This window comes from Clytia hemisphaerica, unplaced genomic scaffold (genome assembly GCF_902728285.1).
Source record: "Clytia hemisphaerica strain Z4C2 unplaced genomic scaffold, Clytia hemisphaerica genome assembly, whole genome shotgun sequence".
In the NCBI taxonomy this organism is placed as follows: Eukaryota; Metazoa; Cnidaria; class Hydrozoa; order Leptothecata; family Clytiidae; genus Clytia; species Clytia hemisphaerica.
Window position 1 is genome coordinate 1,241,427 of NW_027103734.1, and position 13,599 is coordinate 1,255,025.

Sequence of the window (13,599 nt, forward strand, 5' to 3'; positions counted from 1 at the left end):
ATAACAGTGATATCTCACAGCAGGTGAAATAAAGCCAATTTCTTTTTATTTTCTTAGCGAGATAAAAATAAAGAAATAGATAACAAGATGTAGATTTCACAACAGAGTAACATACTGAACTCGTTCTTTGGGGCCTCGTCGTACTCATGTTAATGATCTTTGTATATTTTTCACTTTTTTAAAATTTTTATCCTTAGCAACCACAAAAAATAAAAAAGAAAATATAAACAAGAGGAAAATGAAAAAGAAGAAGGGTTGATTGGTTTTGAATGAGGAATAAATTTCAGTTTTGTTTGTTTTCACCTTTGGTATTTGTGATACAGAATTTGAAAGAATTCTGTTGAAAATGTGAACAGGAATGGGATGTGCTTCAAGTAACTATCAGAAACAAAATATTCAAGTGACACCTTTGGCTAAAAAGAAGAAACAAGATGTGATCCCAAACCAGTCTCCTTATTTACCTAGAAATGCAGTGGAACCTTTGAAAAGGGTTTTCAATCCTGATGCAGGTTTGTTGGTTACAATTTTGAAATCTTATCTTGAAAGTTCAAACAATTTCAAAAGGGTTTGTCTTATTGCATACGAGTGAAGCACTTTGATACTCTTTTCTTTAGCTGAATTCATGAGCTGAGAGATCTGTTTATTTTACGTCAGAAGGATTGTTTCAACTTTCAGCCTTTGCATCATCAATCATCATTCAAAAATGGTACCGAAGATACAAAGCCAGACTTGAATTGAAAAGACATTGTGCTTGGAAGGTCTTCCAAGAAATCGAATATTCTGCTGAACATGACCAAATTAACGTATGCAAAGTTTTTTTTGTAATTTCTCTCCCAATGAATCCATAAATCGATTATGCGAATGAATTTGTGCATAGTTTTCTCATTTATCGTGAACGACATGAAAAATACTAGTAATCAGATTGGCTGATCGCGTACATAAATGCTGTATTTCGTATTGTACCGTACAAGACCGTTCAAAGAAGGGGCTTGGTAAGCGAGAGACCATATTTTGTACTTTCTTGTTGTATCTTATACCCAAATTTATTCTCAGAAATGTTTTCTTTTTTCTCTCAAAGCACAAAAAGGTTGTCAAATAAGAATGTTTTTAATTGTTTAATGACAACTCGAATCATTTAGAATGTTTTGATATTGATACCGAAATACAGGAGTGAAAAAACAAAAATTAGGGAACAAAACACAATCTGTGACTAAATATTGTGGCAAGAATTCCCTTCCCTCACCCCTAGTATCAATGTTTATGGGTAGAAAGGCTGCTACCATGCTCAGAAAAAGCTCACATTAACACTGATATTAGGGGGGAAGGGGTTTTTCAAAAAATTGCCACATATTTTGTCATTGATTGTAGAGAGAGAAAGTTTGTTGATATTGGCGATAAACCAGTTTATCACACTTTTACTTGTACAATATTGGATATATATTTTTCTCGTTCAAAGTTTTCTATATTTTGTATGACGAAAAATTTGAGCTCAAAAAATATATCCAACATTGTATTCGGTACCGTGCGATAACTATTATGAAGACGAATGAATGGTCTAAAACCATTCCAGGAGAAGCTTTGAATTATTTCGTTATCCTTTTTTTTTCAGCTTTACAACTTTTTCAATGAGATGGTATCAAATGTCGAAAAAAACGGCAGTAAGATTCTTTAATTTTCTTTCAGGGATCTTATTTTCTGTTTCTTCAAAAATACCACTTAGATGAACCTTTGTTATTGTAACACTCCAGTGTTTGGGAAATGTGTTCTTCTTCTAGTACTCTTATAAGTCTTCATTGCTCATTCTTTTTAAATTATGGAAAGGAAATAAACTTTTGGACTCTTTTTGCTTTTAGACCACTCGAATAAAGGATTTGTCAATATGTTGACCAAAGCTCAAACCAGCAACAATCTATTGGAAACTGAATCCATGGCTGAAGTTTCAAACATGGTGGTGGATAGCTCTTATAAAGGACCGCACGTCGAGCTACCAATAACACTGGAGAAAACAAAAGAATTGCTGGAATATTTCAAAGGAAAGAAAAGACAGGTAGAAGTTTGTTTATTTATGAATTCATATCATTCTAAATATTTTGTTCTTATTTTATTATCCGGTTTTTAGTAGTTGAGTTATCCACGGAAGAGTTAGCCTCGGAAGAGTTAGCCTAACCATTTCTTTTAAGAACTAATTTACATATAACAAGAATTCTTAGGACATTTAGCCTTTAGTACTTACTAAATGATCCAAATATTATTAGTTAATTATATATTTAGATTACATTCCTGTCTCTGAGAAATCCTTTACCAGGATAACTAAAATATGCTTTGCACTTTCTTCAGATATTACATCCGAAATACGTGAAAATGATTCTATTGGAAGCGTTTTCGCGAATGAAAATCCTTCCCAACGTCATAGAGATTAATTTGAATATTTGTAAACAAGTCACTGTGGTTGGTGATATTCATGGAAAGTTCAACGATTTCATCACAATATTTAACAAGGTAATTAATTCCAAATTTTTCACCGCATGGGCTTCTGATCAAGGGTTAATGACCATCAACCGGACGTAAGTCTATTGTAAGGGTTAACGAAAGAAAAACTTTGGGATATGCGAAATTTTAGGATATGCATTATAATTGTTGTTTTTGGTCAAAAATGTTCTTGCATTTTTGGGCCAAATTAGGGCCGAATATACATAACAAAACAGGCTTTCCCAGCTGCCTGCAGTTATAGGTTAAACCTTCTTTATTTTTTCATCGTACATAGTAGATTTCTACTTTTTTCACCAGCTTTCACTGGAAGCTGCTCAATATGCTTTGCTTATCCAAGGACACTTGTATAGCGTAGCTGGACTGAGCACAAATTTATTTTCTTTGAACCATGTGTGTCGTCGTAATAATAGACATTGTATTTCTTTGACCAATAAGAGGTCGTTCCTCATGTTTTTCCAACCAATCAGAAATACTTTTTAATAAAAGTACTTTTCAATGAAAAACCATCGTCAGACAGATGGATTTTGCACGGAAAGTTTGTTGCTAAAGATATTTTATGAAATTGCTTTGACATGATTACAATAACAATCAAAAAATTACTTTATGATGAGTTTTATCACACCTTTATACAATCAAATCATTAAAAAAGAGAAAATTTTCTTTCTCGTGAATGATGTTTAGATTTTGCTTTTAGCAGCTTGTAGTATAAAATTCCGTTCTTGTTCGACATCTTGCTATAGCCTTAAGATTGGGACTTTGGTGAAAGTTTTAGGCGAGTTTAGGCTATTTTTACTCATTTTTTTCTCGTCATTTTCAACTTCACCTTCTAAGAGTTGTTTAAAATATTTGTTACACCTTGAAATACTTACGTAATTTACACTTTAACTATTTCGAAGGTTTTTTTTCAATTGTTTTTAATTATTGATCAAACTTATATTTTATTTTAAAATTCAAGATAAAGTCAAAAATTTGCAAACAAAGTCCCTCATTGAAAAATAAACTTTTGCAACACCAATTATTTCATTAATTTGAAATATTCTCAACGCTGCCGGTTCGCGGATTCGCTCCGACAGGCATGTGTTGAAAACTCGTTTGTCCTAGTCCAGCTTCGCTATACAAGTGTCCTTGGCTTATCTAACATTAATTCATCATCGATGTTTCGCCTACAGAATGGGTTGCCATCTCCTGAAAATCCATATATTTTCAACGGTGATTTGTAGATCGTGGTAAAAATATAGAGATTTCCTGCTGTTGTGTTGCTTCATGTTTTGTCCCCGATTCACGTGGGTCTTAAACGGACTCAGGGATTACATCCGAACTCAGGTAAGCACATTTCACCAAAGAGTTTGCCAACGAGATGTGAAGAGGAGTAAAAATAATTTTTCCTAACAGATGAATTCCACTTTTGTATTATGAAATCATGAAATTAATAGACTTTAGCTCTCAACTTCAGTTGAGCTAGAATTGTTTGTTTGTTCGCAACTTTGGGGGCAGCGTAGAAGACGAAAAAATTTGTCCACGAAGCTAAAATTTGGCACACCTTTGACACACTCTATTATTCACAAGTTATTCCCAATTTTACAAGGTTTGTGATCTTATTTAACGTCAACTAAACTAAAAATATGACGTCAAAAAAAAACTGAATAACTGAATCTTCCTTTATCCTGGGTACCCAGGGAAACACCCTCCTGGTCTTATAAAGAAATCTTACTTAACCCAGGAATCCATCCTAAAGGTTTTATAACTGAAGTCTCCTCTGAATCCTTAGTACACATCAATCGGATTTTTCTATTATGCCAATGAGCCTTTCCTAATGTCTATAATGCCTACACGTTTTTTATAAGAACAAACTATATAAGAACATAAGGCTTCGCTGGTCAAAATGTTAAGAACAAGTAGAAACATTTTAAGGTTTTGTGGACTCAAAAACACCCTATTTCTTAGGAAAACGGTCAAAAATATTCACAAAATGGTCAAAATAAGAACATGTTAAGAACATTTTTAGGCTTAAAAATCTTAAAAGTTAAGAACACCCGAAGGCTTAAAAATTTTTGGATGTTCTTATAAAAAAACGTGTATTAGGGTTGATGATCCGTCTTCCATTCGTTTCGACACGAAAATGAATAAGTAGTTATAAAAGTAACATGCTAAAACACACGCTCAACCTCAGTGCACGTTTTGGCACGTCACCATTAATAAATATCGTGCTAAAATGAATGAATGATAAAGACCTTGTGTTTGCAATAGGAAATTTGTTTTCGCTACTTTATTATTAGTCATTTTCAGCATTTCTGAGCTCTTTTCCCGAGAAGAAATAACGAGTTTCTTATTTTACACGACGTATGCATTTCCAAAGTCTATTTCTAAGAAGAAAAATGTCCATTGACGTCACAAGTTTCAATTGCATCATTTTTGTGAAATGTCAATAAAATATTTTTGCTTTCCCTTGTTACAATGATTATCGTCTTACAAGTAAAGAGTATATGGCAGATGTATGCAGTGAATCAAAGAAAACTTTGTCAGTGAGTTGAAAGCTCATCGAATTTTTAAAGTCATGAACAGAACACAGGGAAATGAAACATTTTGCTACGACCTTCCCATTTCTGCTGGTAATTCTACTTTTTGTGGTATAAAAGAGCTTTGGAAGACTCCATATGAAGATATTACGCTTCAATTTAAAGTATATTCAATGATCGTTGGTTACGGGGTGATTCTTCTACCCTTCTACGCCATCGCTTTCTTTCAAATGAAAGGAGAATGGAGAAATAGATATAAAGAAAATAGGAGAAAAGAACGTCGAGAAAATATAGAGCAATCTATGTTCATCGGTGTCAAATGGTATATCTATTGTTGCACTATCAAGAATGCCAAACTTTTGAAATTCAAGAGTTTCTCTGCAACAGTTCTCTTGATGTTCTTCAAAATCATTTGGGATTATGTAGATTTTATTCTAGATATGAAAATTCATTATCAGTATGAGACGGGTGGTTTGATTGATCCTGGTATCACTCGTCAACCGAATGTATCTGAGGCTATCTTCGGGTTCCCCCTTTATGGTTGTGCTTTGAAAGTTGTCGCTTCCTTTGGGAAAATCGCTGCTTGGAGGGGAACACAAGTTCAACTGGATGCCATTAAGTTCGACTTATACGCTTTGAGCGTTATAACTGAAGACGCACCCGAACTATTTTTGGAATATTTTTACATTGAGAAATACATTACGTCATCAGCCAATTGGTGGATGATTCTGAAAGATGTGATCATTGCTGTGGTAACCTTGGTAACATGTTATACTGCGTTCAAAGCAGTCCGCTCAAAAGCACAGGAAGAAAACGAAAGCACAAAATGGAAAATTTATGAAGTTTTCCTGGCAACGACAGTTTTCATCTTTAGTATTGCTTCATTTTTACGGATTGGAGGAGCATGTTATCAGTATGTGACACAAAAGATGAGACGAGATTGTTTCAATGTAGAAAAGGGACGAATTATTCAAACACCGCTCACAATTGTGCTGCATCGCATTCGTGGTATGATTACGTCATCTTTTTGTTCAGTGTTTTATCACTGTTCGGGTGTCTCTTAATCGCTCTTTTGTTTTGCTTTCAGTGCTTTTGTGGAAAAGACTTTGGAAACCCCAGAAACAGGGACCAAAGCACTTATTTCGTAGAACATTTCCTTTTCCTAAAACTATACAATATATGAATCAATAATTTGCACTCGTGAACTTTTTTAATTCACTTTTTTAGCTAGGATCATATTTACTTTAATATTTTTTCAAAGACCTCATTTTTTTACCAATTGCTTACCAACGCTCGTTTTCTTTGCCACTTACATTTTTAAAAACCTTATTTTTCAAAGACATTCATTTCCCAGTTGCTTACACAATTTCTCTCTTTTTTCACTCCTGCGCTGCGCCACAATTCTGTTCGGGTGTCTCTTAATCGCTCTTTTGTTTTGCTTTCAGTGCTTTTGTGGAAAAGACTTTGGAAACCCCAGAAAACAGGGACCAAAAGCACTTATTTCGTAGAACAATTCCTTTAAACTATACTTCAATATATGAATCAATAATTTGCACTCGTTAACTTTTTAATTTCACTTTTTTACTAGGATCAATATTTACTTTAAATATTTTTTCAAAGACATCATTTACCATTTGCTTACACAACGTTCTCGATTTTCTTACACTCCTGCGCTGCGCCACACAAATGTTGAGAAATTCTTTTGTTTATTATGCTTTGCCAGCATAAGAGTCGCTCTTCCTTTCTATAGCACAAAAAAATCTTATTGGTTATCCTGTACAAATCTGAGAAAAGAAAAAACTTATTACAACATCTTCATTGTGTAATTATGGATTCCACACAGGAATACTCAGAAATTATCAGCGGCTTTCCATCCCACTTTTGCAGGGAATAATTATTGAGTTTTCTGGCCTTCTGGCTTTCCTCTATTGAAATATTTCGCCCTTTCTCTATTTTCTACCATTCGGTATTGCAACATGCTTCCCTTGTTTTTAGGTACGGTTTTACAAAAGAAATTACAAATAAATACAAAGTAAGTAGTTTTCCTTTTCATTTTGATTCAAATCCAAAACACAATATAACTCTCATGAAGCTCTGTGACTATGTATCCCAGAATGCTTCATAATAGAAAATTCAAAATACAAAATTTCCAATATGTTGTTGCTTATGGTCCAGATTCCTCAGATGTAAAGAATTTCATCGTTCCCTTAGGGTGAAGCTGGTCATATTATGGACTTGTGCTCCAAAGTGTTTAGTTGGTTGCCCTTAGCAACATTGATCGGTGAAAAGATATTCGTCTGCCATGGAGGTATTTCCGATCGTACGGATTTGGAACGTTTGAGGACGGTTCGTCGCCATCAGGTATCAAACTTTTTCTGTTTTTATCGACGCCAATGAAATCATTTATAATAGAAAACTTCCGGCTTCCCAGCTCACGTAAGCTACCCTATTACACTTGTACAACTACTCAAGTATTTGACGCAGGTTAAAAGAGTATGACAATTTATCAACGGAAAGGCCAGAGCTTTTGAAATGGCTCAATCTTTGCTAGACAGTTATAATTAGCACGACACGGGTCGATTTGCGTTAATAACATGACCAGTTGATTTTTTGTGATAAAGTAGCTTCTTCTATATTCTTATTTTCTTTCTTTTTATAGTTTTCTTCAGTGTTGAAACCGACTCATGTTTCCCTGGACGATCACCAACCTCCTTCTATGGAGGTCTTGCAAGAATGGGAACAGGTTTGTTTTTCAGTACTGTTTTTTATCAATTTTATAATCAATATTCCATTTCATTTTGAACTGTTTTCTTTATGGAAATGTCATCTAATGATCATCTTGATTAAGCCACACACCAGAGAAATAAGGGCAGTGAACTGTGAAGTTTAGTTTTACTGAAGTAAAGTCTTCTTCTTCTGGACGTTGGACTTTTTCACTTTTTTCACGCGGATTTTCGGAACCTTATATTGATAAAAAATAACGTGCTGTAAATTTACCGCGTAAACATGGGTTAATTCAGATAGAGTCTATTTAGTGTTCGCACCTTTTAAAAAGTTTATTAGGCGTTTTGATTATGTCATTTATTTTCAACCTTAGATTATTGACTTGTTATGGAGTGACCCTCAACCTCAACTGGGGAAGATTTTCAATAAATACAGAGGTGGAGGGTGTTGCTTTGGTCCTGACATCACTAAATTGATATTAGAGAAGTATGATTGGGATCTGATCATTCGGTCGCATGAATGCAAGTTCGAAGGTTACGAGTACACTCATGATGACAAGGTATGATCAGCCTGTGAGCTCATTTTCCAGACCTTTTTGTTTATAAGACGACATAGAATAGCTAATTCAAAAACATTTAGCCTCTGTTCTTCATAGGTGCTGACCATCTTCTCTGTGTCTTCCTATTATGCAAGTTCAAGTAATTTGGGCGCCTATGTAAAGATTGACGTCAATTTAAAGCCAAGAATCATCCAATTCGATGCTCCTAAAACGCGAATGACTGTCAGGTCAGTTACCATTTATCCACCTCGTCCTATTTCTCAAAACTCACCAAACTGAATACTGAATAGTATGGAATACATTTGTCGTCATGATCCTGGCTTTCTCTCTTGTCACTTAAAAATAAAAGAAGGCCAACTCCTGTACTGTGCAGGGTCGATCTGTTAAAGACGGTTCGTATGATTAGACAGGGGTGTGATTTGTGTTTGACGGTATGGAGATTGAAATAACTTGTTTTCTCCTTCTCCTCCACAGAGTGGGTGTAAATGAAGACGAAGCGACTCAAGATTTACAACGAAAAATTTACTCACAAAGGGAAGAACTCTTGGTAGAATTCAAAAGGCTTGATCAGAAGTCGCAAGGTATCTTCATGTCTATCAACTTACCATTAATATTTTAATGTTATTTTGTTCAATCCTTAAACTTGCCTTGCCTCTTTTATTTACTTTTAGACTTATCATTTGTAGTGACCTGTGCATTTTCACTCGTCATCAGAGAGAGTAAGAGTCATAGAATCTTCAGTGTTAACAAAACTTGATATTTTCATAAATCTATATCTACAGAAGTTCACTAAGCACAATGCTTGCGGATTTGTATTGTTATCTGCTTGATTAATTGAGTTCATTAGTGATACCATAACCGATTGAGTTTTTTTTCGCAGGGAAAATTCATGTCCAGGAGTGGACAGTTGTGATGGAAAAAGTTCTGCAAATGAAACTTCCATGGTATTTGTTACGCCCAAAGCTTGTTGTCCAAGATGAAAATGGATTCATCCTTTACGAGACTTTGTTCGAAGGATATCGTATCGATTCAATGTTACCACAGGTAATGAGTAATTACTGTCTATTGATTGAATCTAATTTTTTTGCCCCTTTAACAAAACTCCATTCGAGAAAATCCTTTTATTTTGCTAAAAATTATCACGTAATAATCGTAAAATCATTTTTTTGAAATCACAACACAATATCTTAATAGACGTAGCAATTTCGCTCACAGTTATACTGTTATTCACAATGAAATCTCCCTGTTTTAGTTGAATGACAATGGACTATCGGAGACGATCTATCGGAATAAAGATGCCCTGTATACTGTTTTCCGGATCATCGATAAAGACTGTTCAGGTATAGTATACGAGCGGCACCATTTCTTTTCTCTATCTTCCATTTGAATCTCGAAGTTTTTACACTGGAGACTCCATAACTCGAACTCGCACGGGAACACAAGTTTGTTCGAGTTAATGAAATTTGGAGTTATGGAGTAAGGTTTACAAGGCATTATTAACTAAATGGACGAGAAAACTTGTTTGTGTTATCGAGGTTAAAGAGACTCTCCTGTACATAAAAAGAATTACTTGCAACTATTTTGTTAATGTGTTGTGTTTTTGTTTTTGTCTTTGAAATGTTTCTCGAATTTGTCAAAGAAAAATGTTCAGTAGCCATACTTTTGATAGATAATGGCACTCTAGAAGGTTAGATTTCTTTAGTTATTAAAATTGTTAAAGTTAAATTAATTTTAAATCTCTCCTACAAACCCTCATCAAAAGTTTTGATTTATTCTTAGGTTTCATCTCAAAGGAAGAATTTGAGGAAGCTTGTCGTGTATTGAACAATTTCAACGACCAAGAGGACACTCCAAACTCAAGCATTAGTGATTTAGCAAAAGCTCTTGACATCAACAAAGATGGAAAGATTGACTTCAATGAATTCTTAGAAGCCTTCCGATTGGTCAATCACTCAATTGAAGAGCAATCAAAATCATCTATGTCAGTCAATGGGTGATATTGTTTATTTGCCTTAAGTTGCTTCCATTGTATATAACATGTCTCATTTGTAAATTATTCTGATTTATCTTTTTAAATCACGATTCATGGTTCTTCCATGGTTCTTCCATGGTTCGAATTTTCCTGTAAATCAAGGATGAACAAATAATGAGTTCGAACCAGCAAAAAGTCAACTTTACTTTCAACACGATCTTCAAAGACGATGGTATTATGAAGTTGCCCGTGCCTTTAAGGAAATTAGTACACAAATTCACGTAAAGGAGGCAATTTTAACAGTGTTTCCCTGTTTCGCTACTACCTCTGTCCTACCAAACATAAACTTTCGATTTTCTTCTACTACTCGTATACGCCATTTGTAAATAAAGATTTTTATTGTTTTAAGAGAAGATTTGTATATTATTATAATGACTATTTTTAAAAGAAAATATTTATCATATGTTGTTTTAAGCTTTCCAGATTACTTTGTGGTGCATTTTAACGATTTCACTATCTCGCTGATCTACCACGCAACAATATGATATTTATGTGTTTTTTTTCAGATGGACATAATCTGTATCATGATGTGATATCATGACCTAGCCAGATGGCATTCGTGTAAGATTCTGGAACTACCTATTTCTCGGGAAGGGAAGGGGCTTAAGTATTTATAGATGGGGAGTTTTCAGAAGTCCGACAATACAATTTAACTGTTGCGCCAGTTTTCTGAAACATATTTTGTCTGACAATGAGTGATAAAAAAAATTAGTATTTTTGCAAAAACAACAGCATGCTGCACTAGCCAACCCACAAATTTGTTTTTACACACAATACAGGGAATGAGCCTGTATGCCTGCGGGGTTGCTGCGCTGCCAGACAAAAGAAAAGCTCGTGAATGAAAGATCGTGCGACTATCGAAATAATCTATGGAAAAAAAAGAAGTCGTACTTTAATCGTAGAAATTTTAGCGAGACTAATTTTAGCGTTTTAGCGAGTTTTCCCTGTTTTCGCTAAAATAAATCTCGCTAAAACACGCCGAATCGACAGACCGCTAAAATTTATCCGCGCGAAATTTCTGGTTAGGGACCGTTCACATAGTACGTACGCACTAAGGGGGGGGGGGCTCTTCTCAAAAGCGTATGCTTGCGTACAAGGGGAGGGGAGGGGTCAAAGGAAAATGTACGTACGCAGAGAAAAAATTTTCATTGCCCTTTTTCGCTTGTTTTTTTGTCGACTTTTACGCTTGTTAAATACGCATCAAGGAAAAGAAAAAGTTTCTTGATAAACATTGAGTTTCATGTATGAAATAAAGGTCCGAACCAAACGATTTGAATTCGAAATTTTCTTCAACCGAGGGAGGGGGTGAATGAAAAAGTACGTACTTACCAGAGGGGGTATAGCCATTTTCGTACGCTTGCGTACAGGGGGGGGAGGGGGTACTCGATTTTCGACATTTTAGTGCGTACGTACTATGTGAACGGCCCCTTATATTGCCTTGATACATTTTTATCAATAGGAAGGGTTTCAGTGCAAAGAAATGCTAGAAAACGAATTCAGTCAATAATGTAATACGAGTATTCGCTAAAATTTATCCATGCGAAATTTTTTGAAATCGACATACTTCCGGGCTGATTTCATTTTGTCTGGATTTGGATTGATTTGTTGTCGGACTAGTGAGGTATCCTTACTTTAGTTAGCTAAAAGTTCCCTTATCATAAGCGCTAAAATCGCAAATATTGAATATTCTGTCTGTCATCTTGGCGCTTCTGCTGATTGAAAAGGGAACTTTTGGATTCTATAGGTAAGTACCAGATGAAGTACGGTTTAGGTAACTTTAAATATCAGTAGCCTAGGTATATAAAATACACCCCTTCTCACAGACCCCAAAGGACCCCTTCCCATTGGATGTAGACTAGTAAACCACGTCGTTGTATTTCGCTGCAGATTAAACTTTCAATGGGATCTATTTTTTTATATGTTTTCTGAATACAACGACTAGTTCCAAAAGGCGCTATTTCCTAAATAAACGGTGGAGTGCTTTTTCTACCGCGGCGGAGTGCTCACTCAAAACAGAGCACTCACTCTCACGGATTAGAATAAAAAAGTAAACAAAACTCGGTACTTTTTTTACACTTTATTATTATGTTTTTTTTAATGCGACTCTTGAAAAACTAATTGCCGAACTAAATTAACAGCGTTTTTGAAAACTTGGTTCTTATTTTGTTAAATGAGAGGTGTTTTATCATCTTATGTGCAACATTTTGATATACAATTCAATTCACTCAAATCAAAACAAACTCACATCCTGATTATTTTTTTGATTTTAATGTATTATAAAAGAAGGTGAGTACAATGGAATATCAGTCAATTTAGAAGCTTTTTTATTTTTTATTTTGTTAAATGAGAGGTGTTTTATCATCTTATGTGCAACATTTTGATATACAATTCAATTCACTCAAATCAAAACAAACTCACATCCTGATTATTTTTTGATTTTAATGTATTATATATATAAAAGAAGGTGAGTACAATGGAATATCAGTCAATTTAGAAGCTTTTTTATTTTGAAAAAATTGAAAGTACTTGAAAGTACTTGAAACAAGATACCAACAACAAGACAAGGAGTTAAATAAAACTATTCACAAAAAGTATGATTTGTGAAATGAATGAAAAGAATATAAACTGAACTGTACCTACCAGCTAGGTACTCCAAAACAAAAATATTCATGTAAGGGGAAAAAAATCTCTTTCAAAAGAAAAAGATGAACATGTTAGAAAAACGACATCAAGAATATAAAAGATCAGGGGATCAAGGGCCATTGCAGGCATAAGAAAACTTTTTTTTTTATAAAAGCCAAAAAGAAAAAAAGCAACAGCTTTTACAAAACATAAAATTATATGTACATATTGACCTCCAATTTTGCTATAAAAATTATATACATAAAATTACTTCCAAATCCAAGTGGTTGTTTTTAAATTGGCAAAAGTCCAATCAAAATTTTCATAAATTTTATAAGCATATAAGCATAGTATAAGTTTTGAAAGACTTTCACAGTAGGTATAAATTTCAGTCTGAACGTGTTCAACAACACCAGTGGACAACAAAAAATTACAAGGTAGAAGTATGCTCCGGGGGAGGGGGGCACCAACCTTGACGACCGACGGGGATGTGCCCTGCGCTGGAGTTTGAAAAGTGGACCCTGTGAGATATAAATGTTTGGTAAATTTGGGACCATTTCAGAACGATAAATGATTCAATCGAAAAAAATCTGTAAAGTGGCAAAAATGACTTAAAGTAGATGAAAAATTCAAATATTTTCTAATATTTCTAATAT

General features: G+C 34.4%; 1 protein-coding gene across 1 annotated transcript; it reads left to right on the forward strand.

The window, feature by feature from the left end:
• The first annotated feature begins 201 nt into the window (after positions 1-201).
• On the forward strand, positions 202-10,715 carry LOC136805015 (serine/threonine-protein phosphatase with EF-hands pef-1-like). Its single transcript, XM_067061544.1, is given in 17 exon segments — positions 202-509; positions 676-803; positions 1,610-1,658; positions 1,854-2,047; positions 2,338-2,499; positions 3,660-3,699; positions 3,702-3,773; positions 5,172-6,014; positions 6,902-7,038; positions 7,218-7,367; positions 7,666-7,749; positions 8,104-8,289; positions 8,386-8,516; positions 8,764-8,870; positions 9,170-9,333; positions 9,542-9,629; positions 10,069-10,715. Coding segments are annotated over 17 exon segments (2,904 nt in total). The 5' UTR covers positions 202-358; the 3' UTR covers positions 10,287-10,715.
• The last annotated feature ends 2,884 nt before the right edge of the window (positions 10,716-13,599 follow it).